General features: G+C 39.8%; 1 protein-coding gene across 1 annotated transcript; it reads left to right on the top strand.

Annotated features, from left to right (window-relative positions):
- The first annotated feature begins 9,413 nt into the window (after positions 1-9,413).
- On the top strand, positions 9,414-13,045 carry LOC140625223 (myotubularin-related protein 12-like). The gene is made up of 2 exons (XM_072812537.1): positions 9,414-10,429; positions 10,720-13,045. Exons 1-2 carry the CDS (start codon positions 9,454-9,456, stop codon positions 11,970-11,972), a joined length of 2,229 nt encoding a protein of 742 aa, XP_072668638.1. The 5' UTR covers positions 9,414-9,453; the 3' UTR covers positions 11,973-13,045.
- The last annotated feature ends 4,703 nt before the right edge of the window (positions 13,046-17,748 follow it).

Here is a 17,748-nt window from a genome sequence, read left to right as displayed (position 1 = left end):
ATTTGCTTCCCTGACAGCAATGGGCTCATTGCTTGCATGGCTTGTTGATTGAAAACTTGAATTAGACAGAACTGCCCACCAAGCTCCCTGGTCAGATGTGGACGCTGCCTCGGCTCTGGACAGAGCTGCTGGCCAGGAACTCTGCTCAGGTGCTGCTGCGAGGAAGAATGTGGTCCTTTAAGATCTGGGTGCTGTTGGTGTAAACCTTGCCCCCACTTCTCTCTATCTAATCCCCAGTGATCAAGACTTGAAGACTCCCCCAGTGATCTTCAATGAGTTGAGACCTGAAAAGGCCTCCCAGGAAGTGTTTCACAACTCTGGGGGAGCTGTATGTCCACTTTGGGCTTTTATCTGCTGGGGAAAATGTAGGCCAAGAGGGCACAGTATGGCACAGAGCCAGTCTGGAGGAAGGAAGATTTGGTCAGTGCATAGCTACGGCTCCATACCCTTCTAATGTGGTCCTGGGTCTCTGTGATCCAAGGGAGGTTGCTTCAGCCTCCCCCTGGGTTCTGGGATTTCCTCAATGGAAATGTCTTAGAAATTGAATATCTTGAATATAGTTGTTAGTTGGTCTTCTTGTGAGAGAGACTGAAGTCTGTCATGATATATGCCACCAACTTCTTTTCCTCCATTCCTAATGTCATATATTTTTTTAAAGATTTTGCTTATTTATTCATGAGAGACAGAGAGAGAGAGAGGCAGAGACACAGGCAGAGGGAGAATCAGGCTCCATGCAGGGAGCCTGACGTGGGACTCGATCCCGGGTCTCCAGGATCACCCTGGGCTGAAGGCGGCGCTAAACCGCTGAGCCACCCAGGCTGCCCTCTAATGTCATATTTGAAAAGTAAAGAGACACAGGACTAGTCCTGCTGCTGGGAAATGGAATCATATTTACAGTTAGCCCAAATTTAGTTACTTAAGTTGAACTTATGACCTACTCAAAATTACCTTCAGAAATACATACCTTCGGAAATTCATTTATATGACCTTTCTTGGGAACGTATAAATTTAAACCCAGGCTTGGTATCACTACAAAACTTCTCGGTCTTCTTCTTTACATTCTTCCCCACCCACCATTTGCATCTCCAGATCTAGAAATAGATCCAGTAGAGTCCTCATTTAGCTTCTTTTCATATTCAATCATTTGAAATCAATCTACCCCTGAAAATATTCTTTTTCAACAGTTCTTGAGAAACAACGGTTTTGGATGCCATTACAATTTTGTCATGGAACCACTGCTCAAATAGTAAAAAGAAGTGTGGTATAGCTATGCAATATTCTTTTCCTTTAATTTTTTTTTCTAAATTTCTACAGGAAATTCTAAATCTGAGTTCCTCATAGAGGGATAATATTCCTTATGTTCAGTCATTTGGCCTCATTTGCCTGACCATATAGCAAGGCCACTGGCTGCAACTACAGAGTTCCTAAGTATCTAAACCATTACGAGAGGACAGAAGCTTTATTCCACTTTCAGTGTTGACAACCCTCAACTCTGCCCATTGTGTAGATCTGTGTTGCCTTCTTCCCTTAAGGTTAACCCTCTTTAGAGAGCTGCTGATTTCAATACAGCAACATGGCCCTCAACCCAAGAACTCCAGTCAGTGGACTGTGAACAAGACCAGCGAACCTGGCCTTCCTTCAGCTGGAATAAAAATCACAAGATTCAGACAGCAATGGGGCCAGGGAGTCCTTGGATGCCTCTATCATTGTCCCTACCGGTAATAAATCAGTTTGCTCCTATATGTGCTGGACACCCCTGAACATCCCCCTTTGACATGCTCTTGAGTGTACCACCTCCATTTTATGAGAGAATCTTCTGTGCTTATTTTTCCTTACCAGACAGTCTCTTTTGCATCACCCAAGACATGGTTTGTATCACTGACCTCAAATTATTTGATGCTTTTCTATGGAAAGGGAAGTTTTGACCTAGGCCAAGTAACAAGCTGGCAATTATTCTTCTAAATGGGCAGTTTTTGAGTATAAAACTTGAGAGTTATCCATTAAGTAACATATTTTATTTCTGCCAAAAGTGCCAATCCTGCATATATCGTGGTTGTAGTTATTTCCAATATCATCTGAACAATTGGTTCCTAAGAACAGAATAAGACTATCTGTGCCACTGCTTTTTGTAATTTTTTAGAACATTTGTTTCTGCTCAAAAAGTCATTGAAATTCAAATTTCTTTCGGTGAATTATGTCCAACAAGATTTCTAAGAAAAGAATATGACTTTTCCCCAAATCCTAGTAGCCAGTCCTGCTTACCTGTGATATACTTGTTTATTGGCTGGGTGTCCCAGAGATGACTCCCTTCTAACAGTTTGAGGAAAGTTGCTAGTTGCTCCAGACCACATAATTCCCGGATTGGGCTGGGCCTTTGATTTTCACAGCAGTTATCAGCCATGATTTCCTTATCATAAGGGTTCTTGTAGCCCAAAAGTCTCTTGAGAATCCTCTAAGGGGGTGATTCTCATGATGTCAGGAGTGTGGTGCTTTCACTTGCTCTTAATAGTGATCAGATCTAATATCATCTCATTAAACTATGACAGTATGTCAGAAAATTCAAATATTTCAGTGTCAAAATAGTAAATGCATATGGTTTCATTCTGTGGGAATGCCAATGTGCTTAGCTGGACCCAGAGATAGAGATTGAAAAGAAGTCAAGACCTAAAATGGCATACTAATCCCCATTAGCCTTTCTACATAGTCTTTACCATATCAGATATTGCTAAAACTATCAGTAAAACCAGTTTCTTTTCATCCTCACAGTCTACTATTAATCACCAGGGTCCATCTGTCCTACATACTAGAGCCAAATAGGACTATTAAGGGAGCTAGTAGGAATCAAATCTCCCACTTCAATTATTTTCATCAAAGAAGTGATCTCTTGAGCTTTCTGGAATTCTGCATTTCTTAATGTTTACTAGAAAAGAGGGCTAAGATGATTCCAAAAGTTTCCATGTGGCCTGACCAATTAAAATTGGGCAAAGGTTGAGGGCACCAAGTTCCATTCATGTATGAGATTATTCCAGATATATAATCAGGTTAAGATAATGACCACCAAATAACTTTCCAAAGTGCAACATTCCCCCTGTCTTTGTTCCCTTCATCTCTGGCATCTTCCTGACCTCCCAGTTTTACTTTCAGGCCTTTTGGTGTACTTTCTTTGTCTCCTGTGTTTATCAGGGGATTTGTCCTACCAATCTTCTTTCTTGGGAGTTCACTGCTTAATAATTTCCTTACCAAGCAGCAATCATTAGCTGCTCTGTCTTCTCAGCTTACATCTCTATAAGACAAACAAAATACATAACCACTATTTTATGAAGTTAACTGGATTGGGGTAGATGTTCTTAGAACACAGCCAAGAACTGGATTTGTATAAACAAGTTTTGCTGAGAGAGTGATCCTCAAAATGAACCTCTTAAGAGGCAGTGTAAGCAAAAGAGGGAAGTGGAGAGAGATAACCAGGGTGTGACCTCAGGTATAAAATAGCCTGGACTGGATTCCCCAGGGGTGGGGGTGCACTGGAGCATGAACTACACCACAGAGTTGTTTCCCTTTGAGATAAGGGGTTGGTCTAGTATACCTAGTATCAACTAGTCATTCATTGTCTGTAGCCTGTGGTGCAGGAGTTGGTAATCTCCTAGAGAGGTGACTACCATCATCCGAGGGCAATTTTCCAAGGAAAATTGGGTATGGGGCTGTTAATCCACACTTACAACAGCTTGGGGGATGTGTGTAACTGCTGGTATAGCAGGTGGGAAGAGGTTGCAATGCCATCAATATACATGCCCTATTCTATTTCTCAAACACATAATTGACTTGAGAACTCTCCTTTTTTTTTAAAAAAAAAAAGATTCTATTTATTTATTCATGAGAGACACACAGAGAGAGGCAGAGACATAGGCAGAGGGAGAAGCAGGCTCCATGCAGGGAACCTGATGTGGGACTCAATCCCAGGACCCCAGGATCATAACCTGAGCCAAAGGCAGATGCTCAACCACTGAGCCACCCAGGTGCCCCATGACTTGAGAACTCTAAAAATGTATTAGAGAAGAAACAGAAAATAATTTAGAAATGATGTTGATGAAACCACACATGCACACATAATATGAAGGAAGTTGATGGTATATTTTGTGAAATGAAACAGACTACACTCGGGGTCCCCTCAGAACGGTGGATGCACACAGATTTAATAAGCACAAGCATATTGATAAGTATGGGAGCTCACCAGGTAGAGTAGAACTCTCAAAATTCTGGTGGCAGAAAAGTTATCAAACATACACAATTTGAGCTTTTTTAGCACCCATTCCTTTTGAAAAATCATTACCTGTGCCCAATCAGGTGATTTTCAAAAATCTTTTTTTGAGTATGGTTGTCTCACAATGTTACATTAGTTTCAAACATACAACATAGTGCTTCAACTTCTTTATACATTATGCTATGCTCACCACAAGAGGTGATTTTGGAAAAAAAAATCCGGAGCCAGCGTTTCTTTATTTCTATATAAAGATGAGAAAATTGATCTCCAATGTATACATTTGTTATCTATTTTTTAAAATATTTTATTTATTTATTCAGGAGAGACACATAGAGAGAGAGGCAGAGAAACAGGCCAAGGAAGAAGCAGGCTCCCTGCAAGGAGCCTGATGTGGGACTCGATTCCAGGACCTGGGGATCACACCCTGGGCCAAAGGCAGATACCCAACTGCTGACCACCCAGGCATCCCTACATTTGTTATCTATTACAAGCTCCCCATCACTATACCTCTAGCACTCTTGCACTAATTTGTCTCCACCCTGCTCTTCCTCTCTTGGACTCTAAGTTCCTTACAAGTAGAGCATGTGTCTTACCTATTTTTGTACTTAATTCCCAGTGGAAAGTCACTATACCTTTGCCACATAAATGAAGAAATAAATGGAGTACTGAGCTTCTGTGGGTCCACAATTCCATTGGAATAAGTCATTATTACCGTGGGGATGTGTGTAGGATTCTAAGGTACTTTTAGGTTTTCAGGGAATGATTGCTTCTCTTCCAGTAACTATCTATCAGAATTTATGGAGGCAGTTTCACTTTTCAAGTTTGTTTGGTTCACCCTGTTTTCACTTAGGATAAGCAGGCCAGGGATCCCTGGGTGGCGCAGCGGTTTGGTGCCTGTCTTTGGCTCAGGGCACGATCCTGGAGACCCGGGATCGAATCCCACATCAGGCTCCCGGTGCATGGAGCCTGCTTCTCCCTCTGCTTGTGTCTCTGCCTCTCTCTCTCTCTGTGTGACTATCATAAATTAAAAAAAAAAAAAAAAAAAAAAAGGATAAGCAGGCCAAAGTTGAATTCTCATTATGGCTTGATTCTCAAACACAAAGGGTAAAGGGTACAGCTAGGAAATAAGTGGTCAATGAGATTTTCCAGTGTAAACAAATTCTTTGGAAAAATAATATCTAATTTCCTCTTTGAAGAAGTGAGAAGTGAAAGTAAATCTACATATGGGACTTTGACAGAATAGTTTTTAGAGTTATTGACACTGCATTATAGTTGGACAGAACCTGAAAAAAATCAGGAATTTAAATCTTTTAGTTTCAGAAATTAAGCAGCAATACTGAGTGTTTTCCTTATTAGCAAGAAATCAAGTTTTTTCCTGGGGTGCAGCAGAACTTTATTAAAATGCCAAGGGATTTCTTTTTGGAAATTTACCTGAATTAGGGCTTTTCACAGAAACAGCACCAATAGGAGATATAGATATGTGTGCATATATATCTCTTATTGGTTCTATTATTTATATCTATCTATCTATATCTGTATATGTATATACACATTTATGTGTGTGTGTATATATATATATATATATATATATATATATATAGAGAGAGAGAGAGAGAGAGAGAGAGAGGGAGGGAGGGAGAGGGAGAGAGATTGATTTTAGGGAATGAACTTACAAGTAAAGGCTGGCAAGTCCAAAATCTATAGGATGAGCTGACAGGCTGAAGACCTAGGGAAGAGTTGATGTTGTAGCTCTTGTCCAAAGGCCATCTGGTAGTGGAATCCTTCTTTAGGGAAGGTCAGTGTTTTTCTATCAAGGCCTTCAACTCATTGGATGAAGTCCACCCTCAGATTATGAAGAGCAGTGTTTTAGCTCAAAGTCTACTGATTTAAATATGGATCTAATCTAGAAAATACCCTCACAGAAACTTCTAAAACAATATTTGACAATGGCCTAGACAAATTGACACATTAAATTAATCATCATATTGTCCCAGTCCTTTATAAACCTGTCAAGTGTTCTGCTCCTTTTCTTCTCTCATGTTTCATAGTAAATTTCTCCTATTCTGAGCCTTGTGCGTTTATCCACCAGGTCACCATTTAATTCCTATTCTTAAGTTTTTCTGGTTTAGTGTATTTCACACATCAATCACATCTTCCCCTGAATTAGTTGGAAAGTAAAATGCTCTGTGCTTTTGCTGGCTCTATCACTAAAGTATAACTATTTGGGGAGTTATATTTTTAAAAAGCTGAGGTTAATGTCATAGCAATGAAAAGCAACAATGAGCAAATAGTCATCAACTCATCTGACATTGCTAATGTATGATTTATAGGATAAAACTCACAGCACAGGTTACCACACACCATTAATCAAGGGAACTAGTCAGAAAAAAATTTCATATAAAATTTCAATGTTTTTCCCATCCCAAGAGTTTATTTTGAGCAGATAGCTTTGGCTTAGAGATTTGGAGTTATTTTAAAGGATATAAAGAAAATAAATGACTTAGGAATATGAATGTTTCTATTTACAGTAAATATCCACCCAAACCAGACAAATAATGAACTGCGAACATGCTCAGAGAGTTCTCTTGCTTCACAACTTTGGTTATTCTTCCCCTTGACCTGAATGAACTTCCACCTGCCAAATTCCAACTCCCTCCGTCAAGGCATTAAAAAAAAAAAAAAAAAGAAGAAGGAAGAAGGAAAGGAAAGTAAGAAAAAAGAAAGAAAGAAAGAAAGAAAGACAAAGAAAGAAAAGAAAGGAGAAAGAAAGAAAGAAAGAAAGAAAGAAAGAAAGAAAGAAAGAAGAAAGAAAAAAAGAAGAAAGAAAGACAAAGAAAGAAAAGAAAGAAGAAAGAAAGAAGAAAGAAAGAAAGAAAGAAAGAAAGAAAGAAAGAAAGAAAGAAAGAAAGAAAGAAAGAAAAAAGAAAGAAAAAGTATGTATTACATTTTCTTTATCCCTTCATCTTTTATGGACACACAGATTGTTTTCAATTCTTGGCTACCTGAATAATACTGTAGGAATGCAGATATCTCTTCCAGACACTGATTCTGTTGGATGAGATCACTAGCAAGGAAGTGGTGTCACTACCAAATCTACATGCTGATGATCACTGTGAGCCTCATCCATGTCTCTACTTCTAGACCCCAGGATGTCTATCCCTGCCAATTCCTCCAGTGCTCCCCATGAGGCAAGACGGAAGTGGATCTGCCAGTGGGCCCTCCAGGACCCAGGGGAAGTTGGCTACCTGCCTTGGGCTCTCTTCTACACGTTGAAGAAGAGGGACACCTCTGGGTGTGGCACTGTGCTTGCCTTGTGAAGAGGCAGTGGGTGAAACATGCTCCATTTGACCCTTTTGACATGGCTTTTTTAGGTTCTTATTCCTCAAGAGGAGGCTCAGAGTCACCTCCAGGTTCTGAGATTTTCACAAAAGTATACTTGTCTGTGGATAGTTGCTATTTGCTTGTGTGTGTGTGTGTGTGTGTGTGTGTGTGTGTGTGTGTAGGGGAACAGTGCCAACAACCTCCCATTCTGCCGTCTTTGCTGATATCACTCAGAATCTCATTACTGTTTTCTAAGAACATTACCTAGGCCGAATCCTGTAAGATGTATTATATTAAGTCTATCCCTGGAAGAGAATCCATGTTTCATTAGGCTAAAATTTTACATGGACCATGCGAGTCAATTAAGGAGCAGTTAACAATCTAGAATAGGGACAACTTAAGATTTTGGTCACTGTTTCCTCTTAAATTACTATTTTAGTCACTATTCACTCTGGAAAAATGACCATAGTTTTTGATATTTTTGGCTATGATCAAAATCGAGGAACTATCTCGTATTTTTATTAAATGTTATTTTTGGTTTTAGGGTTATCTCCAAACCTCTGCTTATGGTATCCTGTGTTAATTAGGAGTGATAAACCTGGATGAGATATGATAATACGTTTGGGGAATTTGCTTCATGTTAAGAGCTATGTGTGCGTGTACATGTGTGACATCCGTACTGTTTAGTTAGGTTCCTTTTGTGGCCACTGAAGAGCTTCTGAAAGATTCATGGTTAAAGCATAGCTAATTTGGAGTGTTTTAAGTTCAATTTTAGAAATTTCTTATTTGAATAATTCAATCATTATAAGAGGTTAAAACTGTATTGTAGCATGATTTAGAGAATTTAGAAAATTGGATAGTTCTCCACAGTAAATAAAACTTCCTTTGGTGATTATGCTATTTGGCCTTTATTATGTGGGTATGATTATTAATTATCAGTATTTTCAGGTCAAGTGGTTTGTCAGCATTTGGTAGTTTTGAATTACTATAAATATTAAATAATTATTGAGAATCCAAGAGATCAGAATTGAGAAAAGACAGGAAGTACTACATTTATAATTACATAAACTGGATGAACCAATTTCTCATGATCAATTTTTAACTATTTTGAGATGCACAAATATGAAAATTAGTGTATAATCATTGAAAGATATCCGGGATCCCTGGGTGGCGCAGTGGTTTGGCGCCTGCCTTTGGCCCAGGGCGCGATCCTGGAGACCCGGGATCGAATCCCCCATCGGGCTCCCGGTGCATGGAGCCTGCTTCTCCCTCTGCCTGTGTCTCTGCCTCTCTCTCTCTCTCTCTGTGACTATCATAAATAAATAAAAATTAAAAAAAAAAAAATTAAAAAAAAAAAAAAAAAAAAGATATCCAAGTAGGTAAGAGAATCTATGGGACTCTGAATGTAAAACAAAGAATGTTCATAGTGAGGGGCATTTAAGTAATCTCACATGTGTGTGGACTGGCCAATGTTAGAATAATATTGTGAATAAGAACACTGAAAAAATGCTTCTGTTATGTGACTGAATTTATAAAGTAATGAGTGATTCTCATAAAAGTAGCATTGGAAATTGTGAATGACCGTAGAAAATAAAGAAAATATTTTGAGTGCTATAAATAGATATGGCAATTAAAGCGAGTAATTTTGTACAGTTTAATTTGTGTTTGTGGCTTCCAGATTAGATATTTGGAATAGAAGTGTGCAAAGAATAGTGTTCTTGTTAACATTAAATTTCCAATTAATAATGATGACGTGGGGGGGCGAGCGGTGTCGGCGGCGGAGCCGGATGCCTGGGGATGCGCGGAGCCTGGGCCGCCAGAGCTGGTGGCCGCCGCCTCTGCTCCCGCGCGGCGCTGCTTCCTAGGGCGGCCGTATGCTGGGGAAAGGGGTCGTGGGCGGGGGCGGCGGCACCAAGGCGCCCAAGCCCTCGTTCGTGTCGTACGTGCGCCCGGAGGAAATTCATGCAAACGAGAAGGAAGTAACTCTTCACTTGTTGCCAGGTGAACAGCTGCTTTGTGAAGCCAGTACAGTGCTGAAGTATGTCCAGGAGGATTCCTGTCAGCGTGGGATCTATGGGAAACTTGTGTGCACCGACTTCAAGATCGCCTTCTTGGGCGATGATGAATCTGCGTTGGATAATGATGAGGCCCAATTTAAGAATAAGGTTATAGGAGAAAATGACATCACACTCCACTGCGTTGATCAGATTTATGGAGTGTTTGATGAGAAAAAGAAACCTCTTTTTGGACAATTGAAGACCTACCCTGAAAAACTCATCATCCACTGCAAAGACCTTCGAGTGTTCCACTTTGGTCTGAGGTACACAAGAGAAGAGGAAGTCAAAAGGATTGTCAGTGGCATAATTCATCATACCCAAGCTCCTAAACTGCTTAAAAGATTATTTCTGTTTTCCTATGCAGCTGCTGCACAAAACAATACAGCCACTGATCCCAAGAACCATACTGTAATGTTTGACACCCTTAAGGACTGGTGTTGGGAATTGGAGCGGACCAAAGGCAACGTCAAGTACAAAGCAGTGAGTGTCAATGAAGGCTATAAAGTCTGTGTAAGATTGCCAGCATACTTTGTTGTCCCTATTTCTCTTCCTGAAGAGGACGTGCTACGCTTTCAGGGTCACGGCATACCAATATGGTGCTGGTCCTGCCACAATGGATGTGCCCTTTTGAAAATGTCAGCACTGCCCAAAGAACAGGATGATGGCAGTTTACAAATCCAAAAGAGCTTCTTGGATGGAATTTACAAGACCATCCACAGGCCACCCTATGAAATTGTTAAAACTGAAGACCTGTCAACCAACTTCCTGTCCTTGCAGGACATCCAGACTGCATACTCTAAATTTTTTTTTTTGATTTTTTTTTTTATTTTATTGGTGTTTAATTTACTAACATACAGAATAACACCCAGTGCCCGTCACCCATTCACTCCCACCCCCCGCCCTCCTCCCCTTCTACCACTCCTAGTTCGTTTCCCAGAGTTAGCAGTCTTTACGTTCTGTCTCCCTTTCTGATATTTCCCACACATTTCTTCCCCCTTCCCTTATATTCCCTTTCACTATTATTTATATTCCCCAAATGAATGAGAACATATAATGTTTGTCCTTCTCCGACTGACTTACTTCACTCTAAATTTAAACAGCTGTTTCTGATAGATAATAGTACGGAATTTTGGGACACAGATATAAAATGGTTTTCTCTGTTGGAAAATAGCAGTTGGCTTGATATAATCAGACATTGCCTGAAAAAAGCAATAGAGATTGCAGAATGTCTAGAAGCACAAAACATGAACGTTCTTCTTTTAGAGGAGAATGCTTCAGACCTCTGCTGCCTCATTTCCTCTCTGGTACAAGTGATGATGGACCCCCACTGCAGAACCAGGGTTGGTTTCCAGAGCCTCGTCCAGAAGGAGTGGATCATGGGCGGCCACTGTTTCCTGGATCGCTGCAACCACCTCCGTCAAAGTGACAAAGAGGAGGTTCCCGTGTTCCTGCTGTTCTTAGATTGTGTGTGGCAGCTGGTGCACCAGCATCCCCCAGCATTTGATTTCACGGAGACTTACTTGACTGTTTTGTCAGATAGTCTATACTTACCTATTTTTAGCACCTTCTTCTTCAATTCGCCTCATCAAAAAGATATTAACATGGGTAGGGAACACCAGGATACACAGAGCAAGCCTTTGAATCTGCTCACCGTGTGGGATTGGTCTGTACAGTTTGAACCCAAAGCCCAGATGTTGCTCAAAAACCCTCTTTATGTGGAAAAGCCAAAACTGGACAAAGGCCAACGGAAAGGAATGCGTTTCAAACATCAACGACAATTGTCTCTGCCACTCACTCAATCTAAATCATCTCCCAAAAGAGGATTTTTCAGGGAAGAAACAGATCATTTAATTAAAAACCTTCTGGGCAAGAGAATTAGCAAATTAATTAATTCTTCTGATGAGCTGCAAGACAATTTTCAAGAGTTCTATGACAGCTGGCACAGCAAGCCCACCGACTACCACGGACTGCTGCCGCCTCACCTCGAGGGGCCAGAAATCAAAGTCTGGGCCCAGCGCTACCTGCGCTGGATTCCGGAAGCCCAAATCCTGGGTGGTGGTAGAGTGGCCACCATGAGCAAACTCTTGGAAATGATGGAGGAGGTAGAGCGCTTACAAGAGAAGATCGAGGAGAGACACCACAGCCAGGGGGCCCTCCCTGCAGAGGGCCCCTCGTTGCTGAGGAGCTCGGCCCGCTTGTCCTCTTTGTTTCCTTTCGCTCTGCTGCAGCGACACTCCTCAAAACCGGTCCTTCCCACCAGTGGCTGGAAAGCTCTGGGTGATGAAGATGATCTGGCCAAACGAGAAGATGAGTTTGTGGATCTAGGAGACGTGTGATTGTCCACTTAGTGGTCATGAAGGAGGGACGTTGAGGGTTGGGACAGGCATCGAACCCCTTTGCTCTCTGGATGAGTGGGTCACACTGCAGCTTACCACTGCAGCAGGCAGGGAGGCATTTGTCCAGGGCTCTGGAGCAGGAAACCCGGAGCTTCAGGAAAAGAGCTGGTTCTCATGTTTTTATGCTCCTGAAAGACTATGCAATTAAAACCGGATCTCTAGTATTATTAATTGAAAGGAATTATTACTTGACCCATAATCGAACTGTGGCCATCGTCTGATGCATATTATACAGAACCGGCGGTGGCTGGTTTACTACTAGAAAGGGCTTTGGTCTCACATTCTTGGACTCAATATTTTCTTCAGATCTTTTCTGTGCCAAGATAATTTATCCAGTCATTGGGAACAGTGTGTATCTTGCTACCCATCTTACTTCGGAGCAAATTCAGCTTTATCTGATGTGTGTATGGCAAATTGAAAGACTCAAGTAGAGATATTCAGATGTATGGCATTCATTTAAACCCTAGCATTTTTCCTTTCTCTATCCTCTTGCCGGAGAAAAGCTGGGGAAATTCCACTCATGTTACCCATCCTGACATTTCCAGCCGTCCCTCCCCCTGAATAGACTGTGTCACTTTGTGTGGGGCTGGTGAGCTAGCCAACCAGCCACACTGCCCTTTCTGTGTGCCGACAGCTCCAGGTCTCCCTCTGCCCACTCCGGACCCCTCGCTGCCGTCCCCCCATGCTCCCTGCCATGGTGTGCGGAGTCCCAGGATCTTGCTGCTAAATCTGTTGGTGAAACTGGGGGAATCCCTTTGCCCGAAGGAGCTTCCATTCTTCTGGAACTTCTTCAATGTTTGAAAGTGCTTTGCCTTTTTCTAACAGTGTGCCGAGGCTTGGGGACATTTGTGACGGCAGCCCTCTGCATCAACCCTCACGCGGTCTCCCCGAATCTCTAACCGCACATACGTGAGCAGGATCACTTCAGAACGTGGCTTTCAGAGGGAAGCCATTAAGCAGAAATATCAGAAGTGATGGTTCTCCTTAGTACCTCAATGATTTAAAAGCCATAGAAGAAAAAAAAAAAAAATAAAAAAATAAAAGCCATAGAAGAAACTTGACTATGCCTGGTCACCTTGGATCTGCTGTCTAAATGGTATATATATATTTTTAAATGCAGGAAAGTACACTTTTAAGGACGAGTTGTTTTTCTCTCTCAGTGGAACCCTTGTTAAATCCCACAAAAGGAAAGGGGGAAGCTAATGTTGGAATGTCTCAAATTGAATGTTTGCCTTTTATATACATTTGCTCTCCAGTATAGATCCCAATTTGAATGTTACATGTTTAGAAAAAGTTCAGTTGCTTGAGGGCAATAAGAAATTTTCAAACTATTGACAAAGAAATTTCTCAGTTTGCACTGAATCGTCTTTTTGTATGTAGAAGAAATTGCTTTACTCTTCTCCCCATTTGTGTTGACACATGAGCCAGGTTGGTCTATTAAAATGACAGAGGTTGAGGAGAGGGCAGGACTCGGGCATTGGGGGCCAAACACATGTCCGGTCTTGTTGCCTTAAGCGTCTCACTAGTGAGTTCAGTGTTAGGCTTGCAGTAGGGATTTTTAAAATACATTAGTTCATTAGCTACCTTAACATGCGCTCTGTGGGCCTTCCTAAACTAGCACTAGCCTCCACTTCTCTGCCCCACTGCCTCCCTGATACACTATGGAGCTAACTATTTTTGTTACCATATTATAACGTGAATATTTATACAGTAGCCTCTTCAATCTTAGAACCTTAGCAGTTTTCATTCCAAAAATGCCCGGTGTGATGCTTTACACTCCACAAAGTATGGTTCAAAGGCACAAGGTCATGGCCCTTGTCATAGCAGTTGAATGTGCATTGAAATATTTTTCTATGATTTTTTTTAATTACAATAGAAAAATAAGCTGTTGTAACATGTGAGGTCATGACAATTTATGTATTTATATTTGAAATCAGATTTCTATAAACTTGTATTTGTGTACAGAATTCTCAGTGGGTTTATATATTGTGACATTTATATTCAAGATTGAGATATGGATTATGCTTAACAGTAAAAGCTGAAATGAGACCTTTACTTTGTTTAAAATGCTGCACTGTGCAAGTTTGGAAATGTACATTAATTTACTGTATATAATATCTTGAGTTTGTTTATACCTCCAAGTTTTTACACTGAAGATGAATTAGCTTTAAAAACATTCAAAACCTTTTTTTTTTTTTTAAAGGGAATAAGCTGTTGGGCTTTATCTGTATAAATGTGCTTTTTATTTTCCAATGTACAATGAAAGTTTATACTTATATTTCACTGCATCATATCTGATTGCAGAAATTAAAGCACAATTTACAAGCAAAAAAAAAATAATAATGATGACGTGGTAAGTAATTCATCTGAAAGCTTTATTTTTTATGGGATAACTTGTTCATAATTTAGGTTTTGAATAATGAATCCTGAATACATGAATAGCTTACCCATGAAGAATGTTTTAATACAGTTATGTAGAAATGCTAGATGTGAGCGGTTCTTATTGTACCATCACTAATCCTAAATGCCTGGAAGTTGAGAAAGTCACAATTTTTATACCAATTTGTGATAAAGCATAGACAGCAGGAAAATGTATTGCTGTGGGAGTAAGCATGAAGAAGAATTTAATATTAAAAGGTTTATGGCTATGTTTGTTCTAATTAGAAATATCTGTAATATAAATAGAATTGAGATAAAAGTATTTTATTTTAAAAATTCTAATAGGGATCCCTGGGTGGCGCAGTGGTTTAGCGCCTGCCTTTGGCCCAGGGCGCGATCCTGGAGACCCGGGATCGAATCCCACGTCGGGCTCCCGGTGCATGGAGCCTGCTTCTCCCTCTGCCTGTGTCTCTGCCTCTCTCTCTCTCTCTGTGACTATCATAAATAAGTAAAAATTTAAAAAAAAAAAAAAAAACCAAGAAAAAAAAAATTCTAATAGACTAGCTGGGTTATCAATATTGACAAGGGTTGAAGATAAAGCTGTCAAAATCTATGGGAAATGTAGACTTTTTCAAATTATTTTTATTTTTTAATTAATTAATTAATTAATTTATTTATTTATTCATGAGAGACACAGAGAGAGAGAGAGAGAGAGGCAGAGATACAGGCAGAGGGAGAAACAAGCTCCATACAGGGAGATATGGGAGATGTGGGACTTTCCCGGACCCCAGGATCACGCCTTGGGCCAAAGGCAGGTGCCCAACCGCTTAGCCACCCAGGGACTCTCTCAAATAATTTTTAAATAATTAAAGGCTATTTAAGCTAATTAAGAGGCTATATTAACTAAACTTAATATAAAGCTTAAGTTTTTTGATAGATCATTTTATTGTTAATAACATGAATGTAGATATAAAAAGCATTAACATCGAAGTAGACTGGTAGATTGGGCATATAAGACTGTATATATTTGATACTATTACTAAGAATGCAAAGCCTACACTGGAACTTCAAGCTACAAAAGCTAATAAAATACGTGGCATCAAAGTCAATGATGTTAAATATTTGTTTAGGGTACGCAAAGTTGTATAGAGATAATGTTATGCACTCTAAATTTAATAGTGGAGATATTATTCGAGACTGGTAGATGAAAATTCACCTTATACCTACTATGAAACTAGTGAGAAGTTCATTTAAATGGTGTGAGGAGGTGCATTAGATATGATGGCATGAGTGAGTCATAGTCTAATGAGTCAGTATTATTTGCTTGTTGTTACATTATTTTATTAATTTAAGCCTTTTGAAGAATAAGCTCTTATAAGAACAAATGGCAGAGCAAGCATAATTTGTAGATTATATTTTTAGAATACTCAAATTAGTGATAAAAAGACAATTCCTGGGTTAGAAGGCAGGAAGGCAATAGCTAATAGGAAAAATTTTTGTTGGAAATAAGCATGTAGATTCTAATCAAGTCTATATTCAGTGGTTTTTCTGCATATGCACTTAATTATCAGTCATAATACAATAATAACTAATACTAAAGCTAATAATTCAAGAGGAATAATGTTACTATTTGTAAGTTTATTCTTTTGTATTATCCTGAAAATAACTAACTGGAAGTTGATTGTTGTAATTAGGGTTTTCCAGAGACATTGAACCAATAAGATTTTACATATATATGAATATATGTATATATTACATATACATAAAATATCTATATCATATACACTATACAATACTATATATATATAGTACTATACAACACTATATATATAATACATATATATGTAAAATCTTATTGGTTTATATATATATAAAAATATATATCATATATACTATACAATACTATGAGATATATATCCATATATGTCTATATAAGATATATATCTAGATAGAGATTTACTATAAGGAATTAGGTCACATGGTTGCAAAGGCTGGTAAGTCCCTGAGCAGGCTAGAGTCAAGAGCCCTGATGAATCAGCCTCAGTCTGAGTCTGAAGGCTTAAGAAACAGGAGAACCGAAGAGGTAGTTGTGGTATGAAGGCTGGCAACCTTGAGACCCAGGAAGAGTCCGCATTTCAGTTTGAATTTGAAGGTAGGAAAAAAAGCCAGTCCTAGTCTCAAGTCCAGTGGGAGGAATTCCCTCCTACAGAAGGGAGGATCAGGCCTTCAGCTGATTAAATGAGGCCCCCGCCTATGAGGAGGGCAACCTACTCAGTCTACCGATTTAAGTGTTAACCTCATTTAAAACCACCTCACAAAAACACCCAGAATAATCTTTGACCAAATATCTAAGCACTCTGTGGTCTAGTCAAACTGACACATAAAATTAGTGATGATAGCATCATAGCTCTCCTAAACTAGAAGGATATAATTTTAGCAATAAAGCGATGTGAATGAAATCTTAAAAATGTCAATATTAAGTGGCAGTTTCCTGTCTAAAATGGTATATATACATATATATTCATATATACAGATGTTATATATCTGTTAATTATATTCATTTAACTATAACTTCATTAGTCCTACATTGTTTAAAAATACATTAGAAATGTTGCTCCTATTATATATAAACCACAAAATCCCATCTTTCAAAAAATGTTGTCATACCTACCATTGGAAATGATGAAATGGTGTTTTGAGTATTATTTGTAGCAACATTAAACAAAAACTCTAGGAGAACATTTTTAAGATTTTACTTATTTATTCATGAGAGACACACACAGAGAGGCAGAGACATGGGCAGAGGGAGAAGCAGGCTCCATGCAGGGAGCCCTATGTGGGGCTCCGTCCCGGACCCTGGGATCATACCCCGAGCTGAAGGTAGACGCTTAACTGCTGAGCCACCCAGGCATCCCAATGGCAAGAATTAATTAATGTCTTTTCATTATTCATAAATTGTAAATATATTGGTTGATATTCTTAGTATTAGTAAACTTGACCTATTAATTAAACTTTATCATATGATTCTGGTGGCTGGCCCAGAATTTACCACCGTAGTTTCCCATGGGAATGTGGTTGAGCAAGGTGTAATAAACCACTTCAAAGAGGGTATGAGGCCAGGACCATCTGACCTTCTGTAAACCCAAGGGTATTTTTAAAGGTTGATGGGGGGATCCCTGGGTGGCGCAGCGGTTTGGCGCCTGCCTTTGGCCCAGGGCGCGATCCTGGAGACCCGGGATCGAATCCCACATCGGGCTCCGGTGCATGGAGCCTGCTTCTCCCTCTGCCTGTGTCTCTGCCTCTCTCTCTCTCTGTGACTATCATGAATAAATAAATA

This window comes from Canis lupus, chromosome 35 (genome assembly GCF_048164855.1).
Source record: "Canis lupus baileyi chromosome 35, mCanLup2.hap1, whole genome shotgun sequence".
NCBI lineage: Eukaryota > Metazoa > Chordata > Mammalia > Carnivora > Canidae > Canis > Canis lupus.
This window is presented reverse-complemented; position numbering and strand designations above follow the sequence as displayed.

Bases quoted from the DNA above. Each gene is read 5' to 3' on its own strand.
- LOC140625223 (XM_072812537.1), top strand. From the start codon at position 9,454: ATGCTGGGGAAAGGGGTCGTGGGCGGGGGCGGCGGCACCAAGGCGCCC. The intron at 10,430-10,719 runs ACTCTAAATTTT...CTGACTTACTTC, and splicing joins GCAGGACATCCAGACTGCAT to ACTCTAAATTTAAACAGCTG.